The 19609-nt window shown below is 57.6% G+C and overlaps 1 protein-coding gene across 12 annotated transcripts in view; it reads left to right on the forward strand.

Annotated features, from left to right (window-relative positions):
• SPEG (striated muscle enriched protein kinase) overlaps positions 1-19609 on the forward strand; it is a 56405-nt gene that overhangs the window by 15336 nt on the left and 21460 nt on the right. For 10 of the 12 annotated variants that reach the window (XM_059928772.1, XM_059928761.1, XM_059928762.1 and 7 more), the window contains 10 exons: positions 1134-1277; positions 1622-1804; positions 10783-10958; positions 11193-11281; positions 12211-12386; positions 14851-15111; positions 16239-16397; positions 16501-16690; positions 16797-17020; positions 19335-19454. In XM_059928772.1, the coding sequence (XP_059784755.1) occupies positions 1134-1277; positions 1622-1804; positions 10783-10958; positions 11193-11281; positions 12211-12386; positions 14851-15111; positions 16239-16397; positions 16501-16690; positions 16797-17020; positions 19335-19454 (1722 nt within the window). Of the gene's footprint in view, positions 1-1133; positions 1278-1621; positions 1805-9747; positions 9841-10782; positions 10959-11192; positions 11282-12210; positions 12387-13697; positions 14148-14850; positions 15112-16238; positions 16398-16500; positions 16691-16796; positions 17021-19334; positions 19455-19609 lie in introns of those variants that run through there. The other 2 variants (XM_059928771.1, XM_059928773.1) reach the window with 2 other exon arrangements.

Genomic DNA, 19609 nt, shown 5'->3' on the forward strand with positions numbered 1-19609 from the left:
CTCAGCTGTTTTCTCAGGCCAGATACCTCTACCCCCTGCTCCTAGGATGCCCTGTCAGTATCTCTTTTAGTGCCTATACCACCCCTGGTTTTTTTTTTTAATCACGTTATTTTTCATTTTAGTATTACTGTCTCAAAATCTTTAGAGATGATTAGAGATCTTTAGAGATGATCATGGTCCTGCTAGCCACATTGTTGCATATCCACAGCCATGTCCCAGGCATTGTGTTAACTGGGCACTTAAGGATGTTACTTTATTTTAATCTGTATGTCAGCTCTGCAAGATGTTGGGTGTTATTTATCAGCTCCATCTTACAGATAAAACTGAGGCATAGAGGTTATCTAATTTGCCCAAGGTTATGTAGCCAGGAAACAGCGTAATTGGAACCCTCACTGTTCTTTTGGCTACATACGCTGTGCTTTATCTAGCTTATAGAATGTCAGAATTAGAAAATATCCAAAGAGAGCCACAACAGTGGAGTTTTATGATCTCTTTGTGTGTACAAGCTTCCTGTAAGCAGGGACTGCATCTTATTTCCTGTAGTGTCCCTGGTACCTGTACAGAGTAAGCAGTAAGTGCAGTATTACTGTTTGATGAATGAACACAATCTAAGCTGATCTTCATGAGTCCTCTCAGATGGCTACCGGAAGCACCTGCCACTCCCTCTTTTGAATCCAGTGGCATCACTAGTTTGATAGTTCACCACGTGTTGCCCTGTGACACTATCATTGCTCAAGTCTTGGTTTGCTGTTGGCTTGTCTGCTGTCTGTTTGGAAGCTTGTGAAGTCTCGTGCCCCTGAGAGCACCTTACACAGGGCCTGATCTACCAACCCTGATGACTGATTTGTGTAAAGACATACACAGCACAGTCCTTGTCTTCCTTCAGAAACCAGCACTCTTACTGTGGCTGAAATTGAGCAGCCAAACCATTGTAGAGTCCAGGCCGCCCTGTCCTGTTTAAGAACTCCCTTCTGTCTTCCTTTCTTTCCTGTCTCAGGACATTCAGGAGAGAGGCCATTTGCTCCCTAACCCTTGCCTTCTAGAAGCCCCTCTCTCTGGGTTTGCCCCCTCTCCCCCTGAGTCATCCCCACAGGGACCGTGTCCCCTTACCCTGTCACCCATGTCTCCGGCAGAGTCTTCGGATGACTCCTATGTGTCTGCTGGAGAGGAGCCCCTGGAGGCTCCAGCCTTTGAGATCCCCCTGCAGAATGCGGTGGTGGCCCCGGGGGCGGATGTGCTGCTCAAATGTATTGTCACCGCCAACCCCCCACCCCAAGGTGAGCTCTAGGCCTGGGGCCAGGCTAAGATGGAGAGAGGGAGGGGAGATTCCCCCCCCTCCCTGCCCCCCACCCCAGTCCTCAGAGGGCGGGGTAGGGTGGGTGAAGGGGGGAGATCATCTGCTCCATGGGGCTGGCTGGACTTCTCTGTGTGTGTGTTAGGGGAGCTTTTCCAGAATCCCTTGAGAGAGGGGAGGGCAGGCCTGGGCTTCTGTGACTGAGGGGCAGTCCTCGGGTTTCCCTAGGGTGGGAGAGGAGTGCCGTGGGCTCTGTGTGGGGTGGGGCGAGCCCCCGTGGGCCCCTTTGGGCAACGGCAACCTAGTTATCCCACTGCTTCCGCACAGTGTCCTGGCAGAAGGATGGGTCCTCGCTGCGCAGTGATGGCCGCCTTCTCATTCGGGCCGAAGGCGAGCGGCACACCCTGCTGCTCCGCGAGGCCCGGGCAGCCGACTCAGGGAGCTATGCAGCTACTGCCACCAACGAGCTGGGCCAGGCCAGCTGTGCTGCTGCGTTGGCCGTGAGACCTGGTAGGGAGCCCGCGGGCCCTGGGGCCGGGTGGGGTGAGCAGTGACCCTTCCCATTCCTAGCCTGGAGCTTGGGCTCTCAACCAGTGTGCAGTCTGTTCTCCTGTGTTGGCTGCTCTGGTGGAAGCATTTTAAATGGCCCTGGCCTCAGGGCAGGGGCCAAATTCCCAAGGCACACGCCAGATGGGCCAACTCATGAAGTCGTTGAAATTTGTCTTTAGCATCATCTAAATGCCATCCTCCCATGGCATTTCCCTGATCAGGGTCCTGTGGAGAAAGCAAATTATTCTTGAGTCTCAGAGAAAAAGAATCTCCCAGCTCAAAGGGCTTAAAAGCCATCAGGAGTCTTCTGAGGCCATTTCCTGTCTAGAACGGCCACCCTCCCCACCCCCACAGTAAAAAGAGATGCTTTTAAGTGCCACAACCTTCCCCCACTCCCTTGCACCTTCTGTTGAACCCAGAGCCCTAAAGAAGGTGCAGCTGAGAGCGCCTTTCGGGAGGTGGCAGTGGCTGAGGCTGCCTCGTTTTCTATTTTTATGAAAGTCCTTTCTTGGTGTCGGACTACTTCCTTTGGGTTTAAGCCCACTTTCTTTCAGGTTGAGGACTGGTGTCAGTGTGCATGGCCAGTTCAAAGTCATTCAGGTTGCTGGACCTGACAAGGTGCTAGCCCTGGGCGGGGAGTGGTGGGGCGGGGGATAGGTGAGGCTGGGTAGGGGGTGTTCCAGAAGGAAAAGTCACAGACTCAACCCTTAAGGACATTATCACTGGGTAATGAACTTAGATCAGAGGACCTGGGTTGGCAGACAGTGCAGGGCAGATGAACCCAGTGCCTGGAACAGCCAAGTGGTTGGTCAGTGTTGTGGGATGCTGGACTGAGAGACATCAGAGCCCTGAAGGAGCCTGGGAATTAGGTGGGCAGGGGGCGGGGCCGGGCATGCCTGGAGAGGGAACAGCACGCACTGTTCTGTCCCTTTCTTTCACTCAGTGCTGCAGGAGACAAGATTACAGAGCCCAGTTTGCTGTGGTCCTGGGGCCTCAGCACCTTCACGATTAGGGAGTTCTTGGTGGCATCTGACCTGAGTCCCAGTCTTGCATTAGATCCTTTGGGCCGCACATGTCTGGCTTTGCAGAACTGCAGGTCTCCCTCTTCCTTAGCTTACGTACACCTCCCAGGAACCCATGTGTTAGGCTTTCTCCTCCTCACCCCTCCCACCACGCTGAATCATACCCATCCCTCCGCTGCATGCTTCCGTCCTTCCATCACCTCTGGGATCTGCCTTCTGACTCAGCTCCCAGCTCCCCTTAGGTGGCTCGGACCTGGCTCCAGGACTCCGGTCAATACCTGGCTTGGGCTGAGATTTGGCACGGGGTTGTGGGCGGGTTGCCCCAATACTGGCTTGGGGCCATTTGGGAGCCTTTTAAGGTTGGGAAGGAGGCTTGGGCAAGGCAGCTGTCAGCACTTGACTGGGAGTTCTGCATTCGCTACGCCGAAGCTCCCTGCACTTCAGTTTCCTCGTTTGTAAACCAGAGATAATTATACCGTCCTTACGAATGAAGGCAAATGTGTGAACGAGCTTTATGAACTGTAAAACTGTAGACAAATGTTAGTTGTTAGCGTCATTAAGGGGTGATGTGCACAGGAGCATGGGTCTCCATGAGGTTCCTGGGAAACTGCCTCTTCCTCTTCTGCCCTTTCTTCAGACTGTCTGTGCCTTGGGGACTCCTCCCCTGCCCTTGCCAAGCCTGCAGTCCCTCCATATTTCCCAGTCCCTGGGTCTTCAGCCCATCACAGCATCTCTGCGCCTCCTCCACCCTGGGGAGCCAGAAAGCTTCATCACAGTAGTCAGCTGTACCAGGTGTTGTGGCCAGGCCAGGGAACAGCTTCCGTAAGTCAGGCTGGCTGGAGGGCCCCAGGGCTTGAGGGGCAGGCATGTGAGTCTAGATTTGGCTGTCGTGGAAAAAGCAGATTTTCTTACCCTACAAGGCACTGTTTGGTCCAGAGCAGCTGGACAGGGACCAGTGGACCCAGAGAGCAGCAGAAATGGGCGGAACCAGTGGGTGGCACAGACATTTGGCAAGGGAGGGGGTCCCAGGCCTGGAGTCTGTAGGGAGTGAGGGGGCGGAGCAAGGGAAGGGGGTGTGCGCTGTGGCTGGTAGCAGAGCGGGTTGGGGGAGGGAGTGTATAGCGTCTTGTGGGAAGAGGCCTCACGGAACCACCTCCCTTTCTTGCTCCTCACGGCCCCCCCTGCTAACCAGGGCTGGCTTCCCAGTGCCCTCTTGGGGTTCCCCCCTCAACAGGACAAGCTTTTGAGATCCCACAGATCTCAGTTCCTGGTTGGGAACTTCGGGAACAGGGAGAACTGAAGAGGTAGTTCCCTGGGTGCTGTGATTTGGGGGGCAGAGCCTGTCTTCACTGCCTCTGACAGCCCCACCCCAGCCCTGGCTCCCTCCCAGCCTGCCCCACCCCACTGATAAACTCTGCGGAGACCATGGTCACGCTCCCAAAGGGGGTGTGTGGATTGGGGCGGGGGGTTGGGGAGTGTGGGAGGTGTGCTTAACCGAAGCTAAGCATTCTCAATGTTGCCCGCATCCATCACACAAGCCTTTACTGAGCACCAATCGGGTGCCGAGTGCTACATCTCTCTAAGCAGTTTCTTGTGTTTGGAGAGTGCCAGATACTTTTTTCCAAACCCTTTCACATTTCTTCCCTTACTTGAGCTGCACTGCACCACATATACCCGTTGGAGAGGGACATCTCAGGTAGTAATATTACCATTTTACAGATGGGAAGATGAAAGCATAAAGTGACAGAGTTAGCACAAGGCCAGCAGCCTTTACTGAGCATCTGTAATCTGCCTAAGAATGTTAAAAGCAATAGGTGATTTAGGGTGATGGAAATAGTCACCTGTGAAGCAGATAAACTTAGTGTGGATGGCAGAATAAGATAACATGACTCCTTAGCATTTACTGCATGCTTCGTGTGTACCAGGCCCTGTGCTGATGGGGTTATCACATTTAATCCCCCACTGGGAGGTAGCCTCTATTATCATGCCCATGTTACAGATGAGAAAGCTGAGACTTGGAAAGCTTTAGCAAATTACTCCAGAGCATCACTAATCATAGAACCGATGAGAGAAATGTTCTTATATGCACTAAAAGGGTAGCCATTAGCTACATGTGGCCGGCCGGTGAGCACATGAAGTGCGGCTAGTGTGACTGAAGAGCTGACTTTTCCATTTTATTTAGTTAAAGTGCACTGAAATAGTCTAAGGAAGCTAGTGGCTACCCTACTGGGGTGCTCAGCTCTAGGAGCGGAAGCCACTGGGAGGCTGGGTCATGAAATGAAGCCCTGTCCCTGGGTCTCCCAAACCTGTACTCCAAACTACTGTGCTGTACCATCCCCTTTCCCACTACTCTGAAAGGGTTCAGGGTTAAGGTAGAATTGTGAGCATGAGCTCCTGGGGCAGGGGGTGGGGAGGCAGAGACTATCGGATGCCCTCTGTGGGTGGGTCAGCCTGGGGGGAGGGTTCCTCTCCTTCCTCTCTGAATCCCCACCTTCCCCGTGGCTCTGGTCCTGCTTTGTTTCCCTGAGTGCCTGGTGTGCCCATGCTCAGCTCACCCCCACCGCGGGCTCTGGTCAGGAGTAGCGGGAATATAGGGGATTCGTGCACCCGGGCCTCCATCCTGCTGCCTTCAGTCCTCCCCTCAGGCCCAGGTCTCATATATTTGAGCCCAAGCTTCTAGAATTTTCCAGCTGAGACCTTGGCTTCTATACTTCTCCTCAGCTGGCCACCGTGTTCTCATCTACAAAGCAAGGGTCATTGTAACTCCTGGGCTACTTCCTTGATAAGATTTGTGAGGCTCTGTGGGGCTAATGATTTAGCTAAGGACATTTTGGCCAGAGGATAAGGCTTAACAAAGCTCATTCTGGTCCCACCTATAGGACCAACACCACCATAACAGAAAAGAGGTGGTTTATTGGAGGTCATGAATATAAAAGGAAAGGAAGAAGAAATCACGGCACCAACATCTGCCCCCCTCTTTTCCTGGCCCGGGTCTTGGCCGGCTGCTGCAGAATTACAGGTTTTCCCTTGGGAAGGCAGTGGCTGCCCATGGAGAGGATCTTGAAATGCCTCACGGCCCTTTTGTCCATCCTTGATGGGGGTTTGGACAGCATCTAAGAAACCAGTGTGGTCCCTTGACCCGACTCAGCCCTCCCTCCCCACTCCTGTCTACCAGAAGCAGGTCGGCCCCAATCGGTGCCTTCCCCCAAGGCTGTTACCTCAGAATGGGGGTCCTCACGCACAGCTGTTAGAAGAATGAGGGTGGGGAATTCCCTGGCAGTCCAGTGGTTAGAACTCAGCGCTTTCACTGCCGAGGGCCTGGGTTCCATCCCTGGTCGGAGAACTAAGATCCTGCAAGCCGTGCGGTAAGGCCAAAAAAAAAGAAGAAGAAGAAGAATGGGGACCTAATCTACCATGGGCGCCAGTTTATCTAAACATGCAGCAACCCCAAGTAACACATGTAGGGAGTTAACCGCTTCCATGGCTAGGTCAGGCTGCCCAGGTGAAATTCTCTCCGCTTCCTTGTCCATTTTAAGCCAAAACGGAAACATTCTCAGCACAGCCCTTCTCCTTTTCCAAGGGGAGATACTCACGGCAGCACCTGCGGAAATTCCCAGCTGCAGGCCAGCCTGTGCATTCTTTTCCCTCACTTCCGTGGTGGGATTGCACAGCAGACATATATAGAAATCCTGAGACGGTGCGTGTGGAGAGCCGGCTGTGAACAGCCAGACCATTTATGTACGTGCTGTGAACCTCCAGCATGTTACTCCTTCCTCAGAAACCTCACGGAGCTCCCCTTTGCCTTCAGAGTGAAGGCCACACTCCTGGCCTCGACCACCTGGACCTGAGGATGACCCAAGGGTGGCTGGAGGCACCTGCTCCAACACTGCCATGTCCCACTTCTTTCTTGTTTACCCAGTTCTGAGCCAGAAGGTTGAGCTACAGTTCTCTGCACACACTTTCTGCCTTTGAGCATTTGCTCAAGTGGTTTCTTCTGCCAGGAAACCTGCTTTTTCCTGCTTAAACCAAACTCTTAATTCTAATACCACCCTTCCATCAGTTTTCCCTTCTTCCCTGAGCCAAAAGCAATGTCCTGCTCTCTGTACTTGTCTGGCCCTTATCTGCCCCTCTCTTGCCGCCTTATTCGTGCTTGCTGGTATAGTCGTGTGTGTATCTGGTTTGTCATCCCAACCAGCCAGAAGGTTCCTGAGGACATCACTATGCCTTCACCACTGTCAGCCCTTCCAGCCATACCTGAGGCCCTCCTGGACAGTCAGGGGCTGAGTGGACCGCAGGGACTGTGTGTGAGGTGGCACAATGGGGGTAGAGACTTTCACAAGGCCCTGGAAAAAGCTGGGTCACATGCAGAGGCTGGGCGGGACCTGCGTCTGCAAAGGGTAACGAGAGAGTGGAGGTTGGGATGGCAGAGGAGACCACAGAGTAGTGGTCCTCAGAGTGTGGTCCCCAGACCAGGAGCGTCGTCAGCACCTTGGGAATGTGTTAGAGATACGTGATATCAGCCCCAGCCAGACCTACTGGATCAGAAACTCTGGGGCTGGGGCCCAGCGAGCTGTGATTTAAGGAGCACTCCACACGATTCTGGTGCCCGGTGAACTCCGAGCGACACTGCCGTGAGTCAGGGGCCTTGCGCCAGGTCGCAGGCCCGGTGGTGCAGTGCGGAGCATGTGGGCTGTAGAGCCAGGCCTCCAAGGTTCGGAGCCTGGCCTTGAAGTGTGTTAGCCGAGTGAGGTGAGACTTAGTGATACTACCTCTTTGGGTTGTCCTCCTCCCATGAGGGTTCCAGGGGTCCCTAAACTTTTGTGTGCATACGAATCACCCTGGGGGGTGCCTTTTAACAAATTTCCCGTGTTTCTTCAGGTCAGAGTAAGGCCCAGAAATTTATAGTTTAAACAGGCTCCCAGGTAGTCCTGATGTGGGTGGTTCAGGGACGACTCTGAGAAACCCTGATGTAGAGGGCCCTGTGTGATGCCTTTCATGCAGGTGGCTGTGACTATATCCATCCTGGGGACACCTTAGGGGATGTTGAGATGCACTGGTCTGGAGATGAATGGCTTCCCAACTTGTGGGCTCCCCAATGCCATTATTTTCATTAAATGAATCTGACCTGGAAGCAGTGTTGAAAGGCGAGACAAGGGCACAGAGTGTGTAGGGGCAGCACATGGCGGGCATATGTGCATCTTAGATTTGGGGGGCACCTGCTGCCGTCTCCCTGGCTGGTGTAACTATGTTTCCCACAGTGAGAGCCAGGCTTGTGGGTGGAGCAGGGCTGGGATATAGGGACAGAGATGGTTTTGGCAGTGGAGCCAGTGAAAAGTAGGGTGGCACCAGGGCCTGGTGTGGAGCCCCAGAGGCTCTGCGAGCTGGAGACAAATCCTTGATCAGCCTCCTTGTTCTTGCAGTTCTGGGGGTACAGAGGGGTGAGGGGCCACTGCCTTGTTTTGAAGAGGCCTAGTTCTGACTCCTTTGGAGCCTGAGCGTCCTGCCTGGGCTGCTCTGACAGTTCCCCTCTCTAAGGGGCTTGAGGACTCCTGAATCACTTGGTCCCCTGATGCCCCTAGGGTGCTATTCCCCCAGACACCACCAGGGGTCTCTGGCTCCCTGCAAACCCTGCCCATCCAGCTCTAATCTCCGCAGTCCCTCCCTGGGCCCTTGAGCTGCTTCAGTGCCGTGCAACCTGGAAGTGACCCCAGAGGGGGAGGGAGTGCCTTCCTCCAGGGACCATGCCGGTGATCTCAGCATCAGCTAGTGGCCCAGCCCGGAGCAGAGGCTCATCAAGTGCCATCCTGACTTCCCTTTCCACCCCCATGTCAGGACAGCCAACCTGAATGGTGCCTCCCCCCGCCCTTGTTCACTGGGAATGTTGGGAAACACGGGTCACAGCTTGGGAATGTGGCCCTGGGGCATGGGTGGTAGGAGGCGGGAGAAGGCCATGTGACCTCTCCTCAGCGGCTCCCCTGCTGTGCTGCTCTTTCTCCAAGCCCCGTCGCCACCAAGTCCAGATGGGTGCTAGTTGTGAGGGGTCGCTGAGGGGAGCAGCCTCCATCCTCCTGACTGTTGGCTCTGGTGGGGCTGACGGGGTGAGGGACCGTTGCCAACAGGTCCCTGATAGAGTCTGTAGGAGGGTGGTTGGGTGCAGACCCAGGAACCCGGGGGGCTGCTGGGCCAAACCTGCCATGGCAGGAACGGGGAGGCAGAGGTGGGATTCTGGGCTCCTCAAGTTGAGGGGCCAGCATCTCTGGGAAGGAGGCCGAACAGCTCTCTGATTCTTAGCACCAGAGAAGACTGGGTATGGCCCGGCGCTAGAGTATTTGAGGCTTGTTGGTGTGGATTCCAGCATCAGGGATCTTGGCAATTTGGTCAGGGAAAGGGGCACCACAGGGGCCATTTGCCGTCAGTACCTCCTCTGGTGGACACATCAAAACAAATGGGTCAGTGCGAGCATGTTGGCTGCTGCAGTGAAGTGCCACCCCCATCTTCCCCTGGGGACTGAGGCCCCCATCCTTTGAGTGGAGGTGCCACTGAGGGGGCTTTGTTTGTCAGGGTCCAGAAGCTGTAAGGAGAGAAAAGGCAGATCCCGCTGCTTGGGAATGAGCAGGGTGGCTAAATACAGCTGGCCGCTCTGCCCCTCCCCTCTCCCGCCCCCTCCACTCCAGGGCCCAGGCTGCTTGTGGTCTCAGCAGGCACCACCTCCCCAGCCAGCTGCCTGCCTGCCACCCAGCCTGTCCCGGCCTGGCCAGCCCTCACCTCCTCCTTCCCCCTCCTCAGGCTCCTTCCCCTCCCCCAGGACCTCGTGCAGAGCCTCAGCAGAGTGAGTGGGGCTGGGCAGGCTGGGCTCCTGCTCCCTGGGGAGCCAGCCGGCCGGGGGTGGGCAGTGGGCAGGCAGCCGGAGGGCCTGGTGCCAGGACAGAGCCTTCGGGGCAAGCGCAGGCTGGGGTCCGTGTGCAGAGTCTCGGGGTGAGTTGGGGTGCAGCCCTGCCCCTGGCATAGCCAGAGGGGCTTGGGGTGGGGGGTCAGGAGGAGGGGCCAGGGGGCTGCGGCAGATTCATGTCTGTATTTGGCAGTCGGATAGGAGCCAGCTCAGTGAGGCTGGGCCCCTGGCCAGTTGCAGGGGAGGGCATCAGGGCTCTGGGGACACCCCTCCCCCAAAGCAATGCTGGTGCCCCCTCCTCTTCCCCAGGCTGAGCTGCCCTTCTCTGTGGATGAGTCAGACTTTGCTTTCCCAGCCCCTGAGAGTTCTGGGGTCTCTGCTGTAGGGATGGGGCCAACAGGTGTCCCTGGGGTATCTGGGGCAGGAAGCTGAGAAGGGAGCGGGGGAAGGGCTGGCTGGACAGTGCCGCCTCATTGGCCCTGGCACTGAGGTCAGGATAGGGCTTGTCTGAGGTGTGTGTTCCTCTGCACCAGGCCCGGCTCACCCGAGAAACAGGTGTCCTGGTTGTGCCGCTCTGGGGTCCAGAGATGTGAACCACCTGCATTGGGAGCCTGCAGTTCTGTACCGGGAATGTGGGTTCCCTGCTCCAGTGGAATTCCAAGTCTCCCACAGGGCCCAGGAATGGCCCCTCTGGTGCCTGAATCCTTTGCCCCAGGCTGTTCCCTATGGTTCCCCCACTCAAGAGGATTAGGGTCAGGGTTGGGAGAGTCTGTGGCAGAGCACGAGTCAGGGGCTCAGGGACAGGAAGCACCTGGGCAAGGTTACTCAGCGAGTGAGTAGGAACCCCGGGAAGTGAAGTCAGGGCAGGGCTGGCCTGTGGGAGCTGCCTGAGCTCCTGGGTTCTGGGACATTGCAGACCTTATCAGGACCTTGACCCCAGGCTGTTCCATCCAGTTCTCTCAGTCTCCCTGCCCCCCTTTCTCCCCTGGCATCTCTACGCCACTACCTCTCCTGTGTCTCTCCTCCAGGCGGGTCCACATCCCCTTTCAGCAGCCCTATCACCTCTGACGAGGAGTACCTGAGCCCCCCAGAGGAGTTCCCAGAGCCCGGGGAGACCTGGCCCCGAGCCCCCACCATGAAGCTTAGTCCTGGCCAGAACCGCCGTTCCTCCGACACTGGCTCCAAGGCGCCCCCCACCTTCAAGGTCAGAACCCTGAGGCCAGCCCCCAGATCCCTGGGTGCCCCTATTCCTTTGTGTGGCCCCTTGGTCTTCGGGCCACACCAGGCTCCAGTAAGGCCTGGAGCCTGGTCCCATTAACCCTTCTTATCCAGAGCCAGCCTTAGACTGGTGTGGAAGAGGCCTCTGTCCCAGATCCCCCTGCCCCTAGGAGCCAAAGCTGGGCCTTGTCTCACCTGACACTTTGGGGTCCCCCTTCAGGTCTCACTTATGGACCAGTCAGTAAGAGAAGGCCAAGATGTCACCATGAGCATCTGTGTGCAGGGCGAGCCCAAGCCGGTGGTCTCCTGGTGAGTAGCGGTCACTGGCCACCATCTGCCAGCTTCCCCCACTCCAGGCTGGGCCCTGTGAAGCCTGGCTTTGGGTGGAGGGCAGTGGACCCTTTGTGCACTTCCCAGTGATCTGCCCGGGGGGGCCTCACCCCAGGTGCAGTGGTGCCACTACCCCCAACATGCCCCTGCCCCTTGCCTGGTGTTCATGCTCATTCAGGGCTTCCCCTCTGGGGAGGGGTTTGGGTAACACATGGTCTCCTGTCTGTCTGCTTGGCATGACTAGCCAGGAGTCATCTCACTCCTGAAGAAGCCTGTCCCCTGCCATTCCCACCTCAACACCCATCCTTTGACAATAGGGTGATTTTTGAGGCCTGTTCTGCGCCCGGCCCTGTGCTAGACCCACACACAACAATTTGTGTCTGAGCTGCCAGAGTCCAGAGTTAAACTCGGGCCTCAGCTGCAGTGCTTCATCCCAGGTGCCATTTGATTATTCAGTTCACTTAGCTTCCTATTGGTTTGGGTTCTGTTTTTCATTTTTAATTGATTATCTAGTCCCCAGTGCGATCTTTTAACATTCATAGTCCTTTTGGGAAGTGGGAAAGCTATCTGTTCATTAAAATAAATAAAAACAAAACATGAAATCTAAGAATTGTTAAGATCTGAATAGCTTTGGTGCTGCTCTAAGTGCAGTTAGGTTCCAAGAGGGGAGAGACCCAGGTGGGCAGAGGGGGCTGGAAGTTCCTGGAGGGGGTGGGATGGCAGAGTCAGGGTGAAAAGCTAGCCCCGTAACCCAGGGGTGAGGGGTGCCCACAGTCAGCGGGATCGGTCTGAGGAGTGGACAGATGATGTGGAGGGAGGGGAGGCCTGCTTGGCTCTGCAGCCCCACTTCCCCACGCCTGCAGGTCAGGACCTTGGGCCCAGGGACTGAGTTCTAGCCCCTCTGACAGGCTGAGAAACCGTCAGCCCGTGCGCCCAGACCAGCGGCGCTTCGCCGAGGAGGCAGAGGGTGGGCTTTGCCAGCTTCGGATCCTGGCCGCTGAGCGGGGCGACGCCGGCTTCTACACTTGCAAGGCGGTTAACGAATATGGCGCTCGGCAGTGCGAGGCGCGCCTGGAGGTCAGAGGTGAGTACCTCACACTCTCTACGAACCCCCTGCCCTGGACCCCGCCTTGTCCCTGCCCAGTTGTCAACTTTGACACAAGCTTAGTTATAGCATGCCACAACTGAGAGGGCCTTCGAGGTCCCGAAGTTCAGCTGCTTATGCTGTAGTTGAGTAAACGGAGGCCCAGAGAGGGGAGGTGATTTGCCCAAGGCCACACAGCAAATTGTTCAGTGCTCAGCTTCCTACACAGTACTGCCTCCCCTACGCTCAATCACACCTGCCCTGGTGCCAGCCAGAGAGACCCTGCTTCCTGTTGCCGGCCGTCCTCCTCCCACACTCTTCTAAGCCTTTGTCACCTTGCCCTTGCCAGGCCCCTTCCTCACACCCACTCCCCACTCATCTCTCGCCTCCTCTATCCATCCCACGACTATGCAGAAGATACTGTGGTTGGGGGTGGCAGTGGGGAGTGTCTGATAGTTGGACCCGTCCGGAGGGGCCCTTGGAGTGACTTGGGCATGGAGCATCGCAGGGCCCCCAGGGGTGTCAGGGTGAGCAGAGCTGGGAAATGTGGAGAGGGCTGGGCCCCCGGACTCGGGGCATAATGGCGGGTGGCCTTCTGGGCGTCAGGGACGGCAGGCCCTGGCCAGGCTGCCCTCGGGGGTAATGGTTTTCCTCGTGAGAGCAGGCCGTCTGCCTCACATTCTACTCACCCTTCCCCGTGGGCAGTTCAGGGCCAGGAACCCCTCCCTAGCTCCACACTCAGCCACCACCCCTCTCTTCCTGGCAGAGGCTCTGAGGAGACCCCCAGCCCCCTGTTGGAGCCTGGACCCTGAGAGTCATGTTCATCTCCCTGGGCCCCACCAGCCTCAGTTCCCCTGCCCTGTGCCTCCGGTTCCTGGGGTTGCCACCTCCTCCGTCTCTGAACTCTTCAGCTCTCACCCCCCTGAACCCAGCCCCATTCTCTGGCCTGCTCCTTCCCCTCCAGGGTCTGGCTCTGCCTTGCTTCTCTGTGTTAACCCCCATCTCGGTGCTTCTCTCTTTGGAATTCTTCCCACTATCCCCCAGGCTTTGGGGTGCCCCTGACGCCTAGGAATGCCTCTCCCTTGGTTGCCCAGGGCCTCTGCCTGCCCAGGAGCCCCGGAGACCTGGCCTCTGGCTGACTGCCAGCCCTCACCCCAGCGCTGACCTTGGGGGAGCTGAAAGTGGCAGTGCCGCCCTGGCCGTTTTAGAGGGGCCCTAGCCAGGTCTGCGTGCGCGTGCGTGCCTGTGCGTGGGTGTGCGTGTGCTGCACTAACCTGCCGCTTGCTGACTGAGGTTTTTGTCTGTACACAGGCGAGTGAGCTCAGGGGCCGCCTGCGCTCCCCCCGCTACCCTCCGAGCCGCGCCCCTGTCTCAGGCACCTCTCGGACCTCGCTGTGTTTCACTGCCTCCTGCCCACAGACCCTGCCGGCCCGGACCCTGTCCCAGCCTCCCCTCCCCTCCCCACCCACGCAGCATCCTGGGATAGCCCATGAGCCCCTGTGGACCCTTCCTCCCCCAGTGGACATATGGCTGGGCAGGCTGGGAGCCCCCCCCCCACGGACTGAGTGCCAGGAGGGGGCGGCCCTGAGGGGTATCAAGACCACCCCCCAGTCTGTCCCCGAAGGGGAGCACCCAGCGAGTGCATGTGCTGCCGCTGCTACAGGCCCTGTCTGTCTTTCCGTTTGTCTGTGTGTCTGTGACAGTCAGGGAAGGATGCCTCCGAGCTGGTGTGGGGTGAGGCAGAGGGGGAGAGGACAGGGCATGGCATCCCTAGGATGGAGGGGGCCAGAGGGGCAGGGGGCTGTGGACAAGGGGATCAGGGGGCACTGACCATTCCAGAAGAGGGGGACATGGGCACTGACCATTCCCGAAATGGGTTTCAAATGGCACAATACTTTTTATTTCACAAGAGACCAAAAGCCAGAGGCCCCTGGGCCTTGTGCTGATGAAGAGGCCTGGCTGAGTTCTGGCCCGGGGCAGGCTTAGGGCCCATTTGGGGCTCCCTTGTTCACGGCGAGGGCCAGGGATGCTCTGTCTGGGAGTGAGGGAGTTAGCCAGGCTTGGCGCAGGAGTAGGGGCCTGCTGTAGTGGGTGTGGACATGTTCAGAAATACCTGTTTCTTAGCTCAAATAAAGTCCAGTTTGTACCCAGCTGGTGTGCTGTGTTTTCTTTTTCCGCCGCCGTCTCTGCCCCTATGTGGCCCTCTCAGTTTTCATGCCTTTGATTCCCTCCCACTTTCCCTGAGTTCACCCTCTCTGTCCCACGTGGGATTGCCATCCTGAAGCCAGGCCTGGGAGCTCCTTGCTGTCTTGGCCTGCTGGGTGGGCGGGCTTTCCCTGTCTCCAAAGGAACAAAATGCATCTCTCTCTCTGTGTCTTGTCTGTCTCTCTGTGTGTGCGTGTGTGTCTCCCTTGCCCCGTGTTTCTCTGCTCCACGTGTGCCCCTTGTGGCTGCTTTCCCCCAGCGCACCCTGAAAGCCGGTCCCTGGCCGTGCTGGCCCCCCTGCAGGACGTGGACGTGGGGGCCGGGGAGATGGCGCTGTTTGAGTGCCTGGTGGCAGGTCCTGCCGACGTGGAGGTAGACTGGCTGTGCCGAGGCCGCCTGCTGCAGCCCGCACTGCTGAAATGCAAGATGCATTTCGATGGCCGGAAATGCAAGCTGCTGCTCACCTCTGTGCATGAGGACGACAGTGGCGTCTACACCTGCAAGCTCAGCACGGCCAAAGGTAACTGCCTGCTTGGGCCAGAGGGCTGCCGCTGGCACCCAAGAGCTGGAGGGAGGGGAGTGGAGGTGAAGGACCGGGCGCAGAATAAGATGCCCAGGAAACGGGGCTCCATCTCCTGGGAGAAGAGCGGTGGGGTGGGAGATGGTGCTGTACACCTGCCTCCATAAATCAGCACTTGTTGTCGCAGCTGACACAAAGCACGTTCTGTGTCAGTGTTCGCTCTGGTTCCTGTTAGGGAGCCAGCTGCTGAAGTGTGGTGACCACACCTGCGCTTGGGTTCCAGTTCTTGCCCTGCCATGTACCAGTCACGTAACTTTGGACAAGTCACTTCATCCCTCTGAGCTTTAGACTGTTCATCTGTAAAAAGGGATCGTGATAATACCTACCTCGTAGGGGGATCGATAAGACTAATGAGATAATGTATGTAAAGAACAAAGCACAGCACCTGGCAAAGTGTAGCACCTCGTAAATGTCAGCCATTGTTATTATTAACGACGTCTCTGACCTGGTCTTCATCCTCATTTGAAGAGCTGAGATAATGCCTCATCTGGTCGTGGTGATGAGCACCTAAGGTGACACTAGAGGGGCTTTGTAAGCAGGAAAGGATCAGGTCAGCGTAAGGGGCTCTTATTTCCCCCAGAAGATTCTGTGTGCGGTGGTAGAGTGGGGCACAGGGGCATTTGCTCTGGGTCTGGGGTGCGGGTGAGGGAGTGTGGGCACAACCCAGGGGCAGAGGAGGGTTCCAAGGGTAGGGGAAAGGGGTGTGGGGGAGGGAGTGGGCTCAGCTTCTAGACCCTTCTCCTAGTGCTGTGCTGAGATTCATCCTGGGTGGGCAGGATGAGGTGACGGGGGGAGAGCCAGGCTGGGCCCTGGAATCCTGCCGTATCCCCAGCCACCGTGGCAGCCTGCCGCCCACCCTTGCTGACTGCCAGCCTCCTGAGATGGTCCGCTCTTTAGATCTTGCGCATTGCCTCACTCGGGTGCCCTGGGACCTCGCTGGGCTCTTGCCAGGCTCCAGGTTCTGGCCCAGCTCCTTTTTCCTGCCCAGCACGAGGGCAGGACCCACGGGTCGGGGTGCCTGGGGTTCTGTGGCCCTCCCTGCCCCAGTGCTGACCCATCCCCACCAGATGAGCTGACCTGCAGTGCCCGGCTGACTGTGAGGCCCTCGCTGGCGCCCCTGTTCACGCGGCTGCTGGAGGATGTGGAGGTGCTGGAGGGACGCGCAGCCCGCTTCGACTGCAAGATCAGCGGCAGCCCTCCCCCCTCTGTTACCTGGACTCATTTTGGTATGGCCCTCCGCCCTGCAGATGTTGGGGGACCCCCCCCCCCAGGGCCAGAGGGCAGGGCCCCTGGCTGAGGCCACTCTGCACGCCCGCCCCTCCCTCCCAGGCCGCCCCGTGGTGGAGAGCGAGAACTTGCGACTTCGGCAGGAAGGAGGTCTGCACTCGCTGCACATCGCGCACGTGGGCAGTGAGGACGAGGGGCTCTACGAGGTCAGTGCCGCCAACGCCCACGGCCAGGCCCACTGCTCAGCCCAGCTCTACGTGGAGGAGCCTCGGACGGCTGCCACTGGCCCTAGGTACCACCCGGGGCCCCCGGTGCTGCCGGGGCTGCCTCTGTGGGGCCCCGGCCCTGTGGTGGGAGGTGCGGCTCCGGGCCTCTGGGCAGTTGTGTGGTTCTTACAGCTCGAAGCTGGAGAAGATGCCGTCCATCCCCGAGGAGCCGGAGCAGGGCGAGCTGGAGCGGCTGTCCATGCCCGACTTCCTGCGGCCGCTGCAGGACCTGGACGTGGGACTGGCCAAGGAAGCCATGCTGGAGTGCCAGGTGACCGGCCTGCCCTACCCCACCATCAGCTGGTTCCACAACGGCCACCGCATCCAGAGCAGCGAGGACCGGCGCATGACACAGTGTAGGTGTCCGGGAAGGGACCCTGCGGGTGTCCCCTCCAGCACCGTCTTTGCTTGCAGTGCCCGCCCCCTCTCCCTACCCTCGGGCCTTCCTTTTCTCACCTGGTCAGGGATGGGGCGTCTGGGAGAGGGGAGCCCAGAGAGGCTATGGGGTCACTGCCTCCTTCCTTGAGCCCACACGGCACCCATCTGCTGGGTCACCACACTGGGCCTCGGTGTCCTGTTAGCACTTACTGGACTGGCAGTCCAGCCTGCTGCTGGCCGTGGGCAAGTTACAGAACCCCTCCAGGCCTCAGTTTCCTCATCTGTGGTAGGCTTGTTGGGAGAACTGAAGCAGTTAATACACAGAAGCACTTAGAGCAGGGCCTGGCAAATAGCGAGGGGCCAGTGAGTGTTAAATCTTAGCGTTACTGCTGTTATTGTTGCTGCCATCACCATCCGTGTTGATGAAGTGATGCTCTCACGCCCCCCTGGAGAAATTCCAGTGAAAAGCCTGATGTGGGTCGTGTCTGCCGTCAAAAGGATGCTTGGTCCAGGGTTGTAGATAAAGAAGACAGAGCAGGGAAAAATCCTTTCTCACGGCGTATCTCAGTTCCATCCTTGAAGGAGTCTGAGTCTCGTGTGAGAAAGTCTACCTATGCCTCATCAGACAGTGCCACCCCATGACCCGTGGTGAGCTCCTCTTACGGCTGCCACGTGACAAAACTCCCCTCTCTTAAGCGCTTCCTGAGTGCCAGGCCCTGAGTGCTAAAGGCCTGACGTGATGATCTCACCTTCCTCACCACGGGCCTGTAAGGCAGGTACTATGACTGCTGTTTACAGATGGGGAAACTGAGGCTTACAGAGGGACAGGGGTTTACCCAAAAGCAGACAAATACCATCTGACTTCCTAACCAGGACGTCCCCTGTCACCCGCGCCCCACTCTCCCCTCCCATCTCCAGTGTCACCACTGCGGCTCTGACCCTCCCCTCGGCCCCCTCTGCCACTGTCTTTGCTCAGCCCACAGGCTTCCTATCTCTCAATCTGCTCTGAGGCCCCCGGTGGGTGTCTGTCTCAGGATCTGAGCCGGCGCCTCTGCTTCTCTCTGTATCTGGGGTCAGTGGCAGCCCTGGGCTTCTCTTCCTTTATAAATAGTGTCAGCAGAGATGAATGAATGGGTGGGTGTTCCATGCAGAGATAACCGCTAAGAGAAGGGAGGGGTGTTTGGGGATGGCCCTGACGTCAAGGAAAGAGGACAGTGCAGATCTCTTCCCCTCCATGTCCCGCCAGGAATGGCCTCCTGACCATCATTCAGGAAGCACGGTGTAGGGAGAGGGCTTTGGAATCAGAGGGAACCAGGTTCAAGCCATGGCTTCATCATTTGTTAGCCGTGTGACCTTGGGACAAGTTTGTTAATGTCTCTGACCTCACTGGTAAAATGAGGATACTTTTGCAGGGTTGCTGAAAGGATTATGGAGGAAAAATGTATGTCAGGTATCTGGCATGGGCTGGGTACAATGCGAACAACTCTTACTGTAATTTATAATCTAATGTATACTGTGGGCTGGGCGCTGGAGGTCCCGGGGAGGGAGTCAGAGATGGAGGTGCAGAGGGGACCAGGGGCGTGGAGAGGAGTTCCCAGGGCTGGCAGTCACTTGAACTGCATCTTGAAGGAGAAGGAGGCCTTAGGTAAGAGAAGAACAGTCCAGAAGGGAGGAATTTTGTTAGCAAAGGCCTGGAGAAGGAACTCATGTGGCTTGTTCAGGGACCTGATGGTGGGTCAGGGTCAGGACGTGTAGGAATAGCAGGGGACCTGATGGTGGGTCAGGGTCAGGACGTGTAGGAATAGCAGGAGACGAGGCTGGACGGGGGTTTGGGCTGAGGGCTTTGGAGGCCACCTAGTTAGCAATAGGTGCCATTAAGGTCCCTAGATCGAGAGATCACATGCGATGCTGCTGGTGGGGTGTGGACCGCATGCGTGGAGGCTTTCATGGGCTCTGAGCTGGAGATGGGACCGGCAGTGGTTGTGAGGATGGAGAAGAGGAGGCTCTCCAGGGCAGGAACCCACAGAGAGTGAACTGGCGTGGGAGGAAGATGAGAAGTGGCTGGGCCTGTAGTGCTGGAGGGACAGGCAAGAGGTGCAGGGCTGCAGGTGTGCACTTGGTAGCCTGGACCTAGAGTGTGCTGCACGATGGACAGCCTTCTTGTGTCTGCCCCACCCTTCCCTTCCACCTGTAGCGGGGTGGGGTGAAGGGCCAGGCCTGGGTGGCATGGGCCCACCCTCCAAAGTATCCTCCTAGCTCAGACACAGTATCACTGTCCCACCCCGCCCACAGACAGGGATGTCCATCGCTTGGTGTTCCCTACTGTGGGACCTCAGCATGCTGGCGTCTACAAGAGCGTCATTGCCAACAAACTGGGCAAAGCGGCCTGCTATGCCCACCTCTACGTCACAGGTGAGGCAGGTACCCTCCCGGTCAGCTGTGTGCACAGCCTAGCCTCTGGCCCACCCAGGGGCCTGGGTGAGGGCGGGGCCTCCACACCAGCTCCCTCCCCCTCGGTCCCCTGGGAAGCCAGCTGGCCTTGCCTCTGCCCCCGTGGCTGTGCCCCC

Source organism: Balaenoptera ricei, chromosome 7, assembly GCF_028023285.1.
Source record: "Balaenoptera ricei isolate mBalRic1 chromosome 7, mBalRic1.hap2, whole genome shotgun sequence".
Classification (NCBI taxonomy): domain Eukaryota; kingdom Metazoa; phylum Chordata; class Mammalia; order Artiodactyla; family Balaenopteridae; genus Balaenoptera; species Balaenoptera ricei.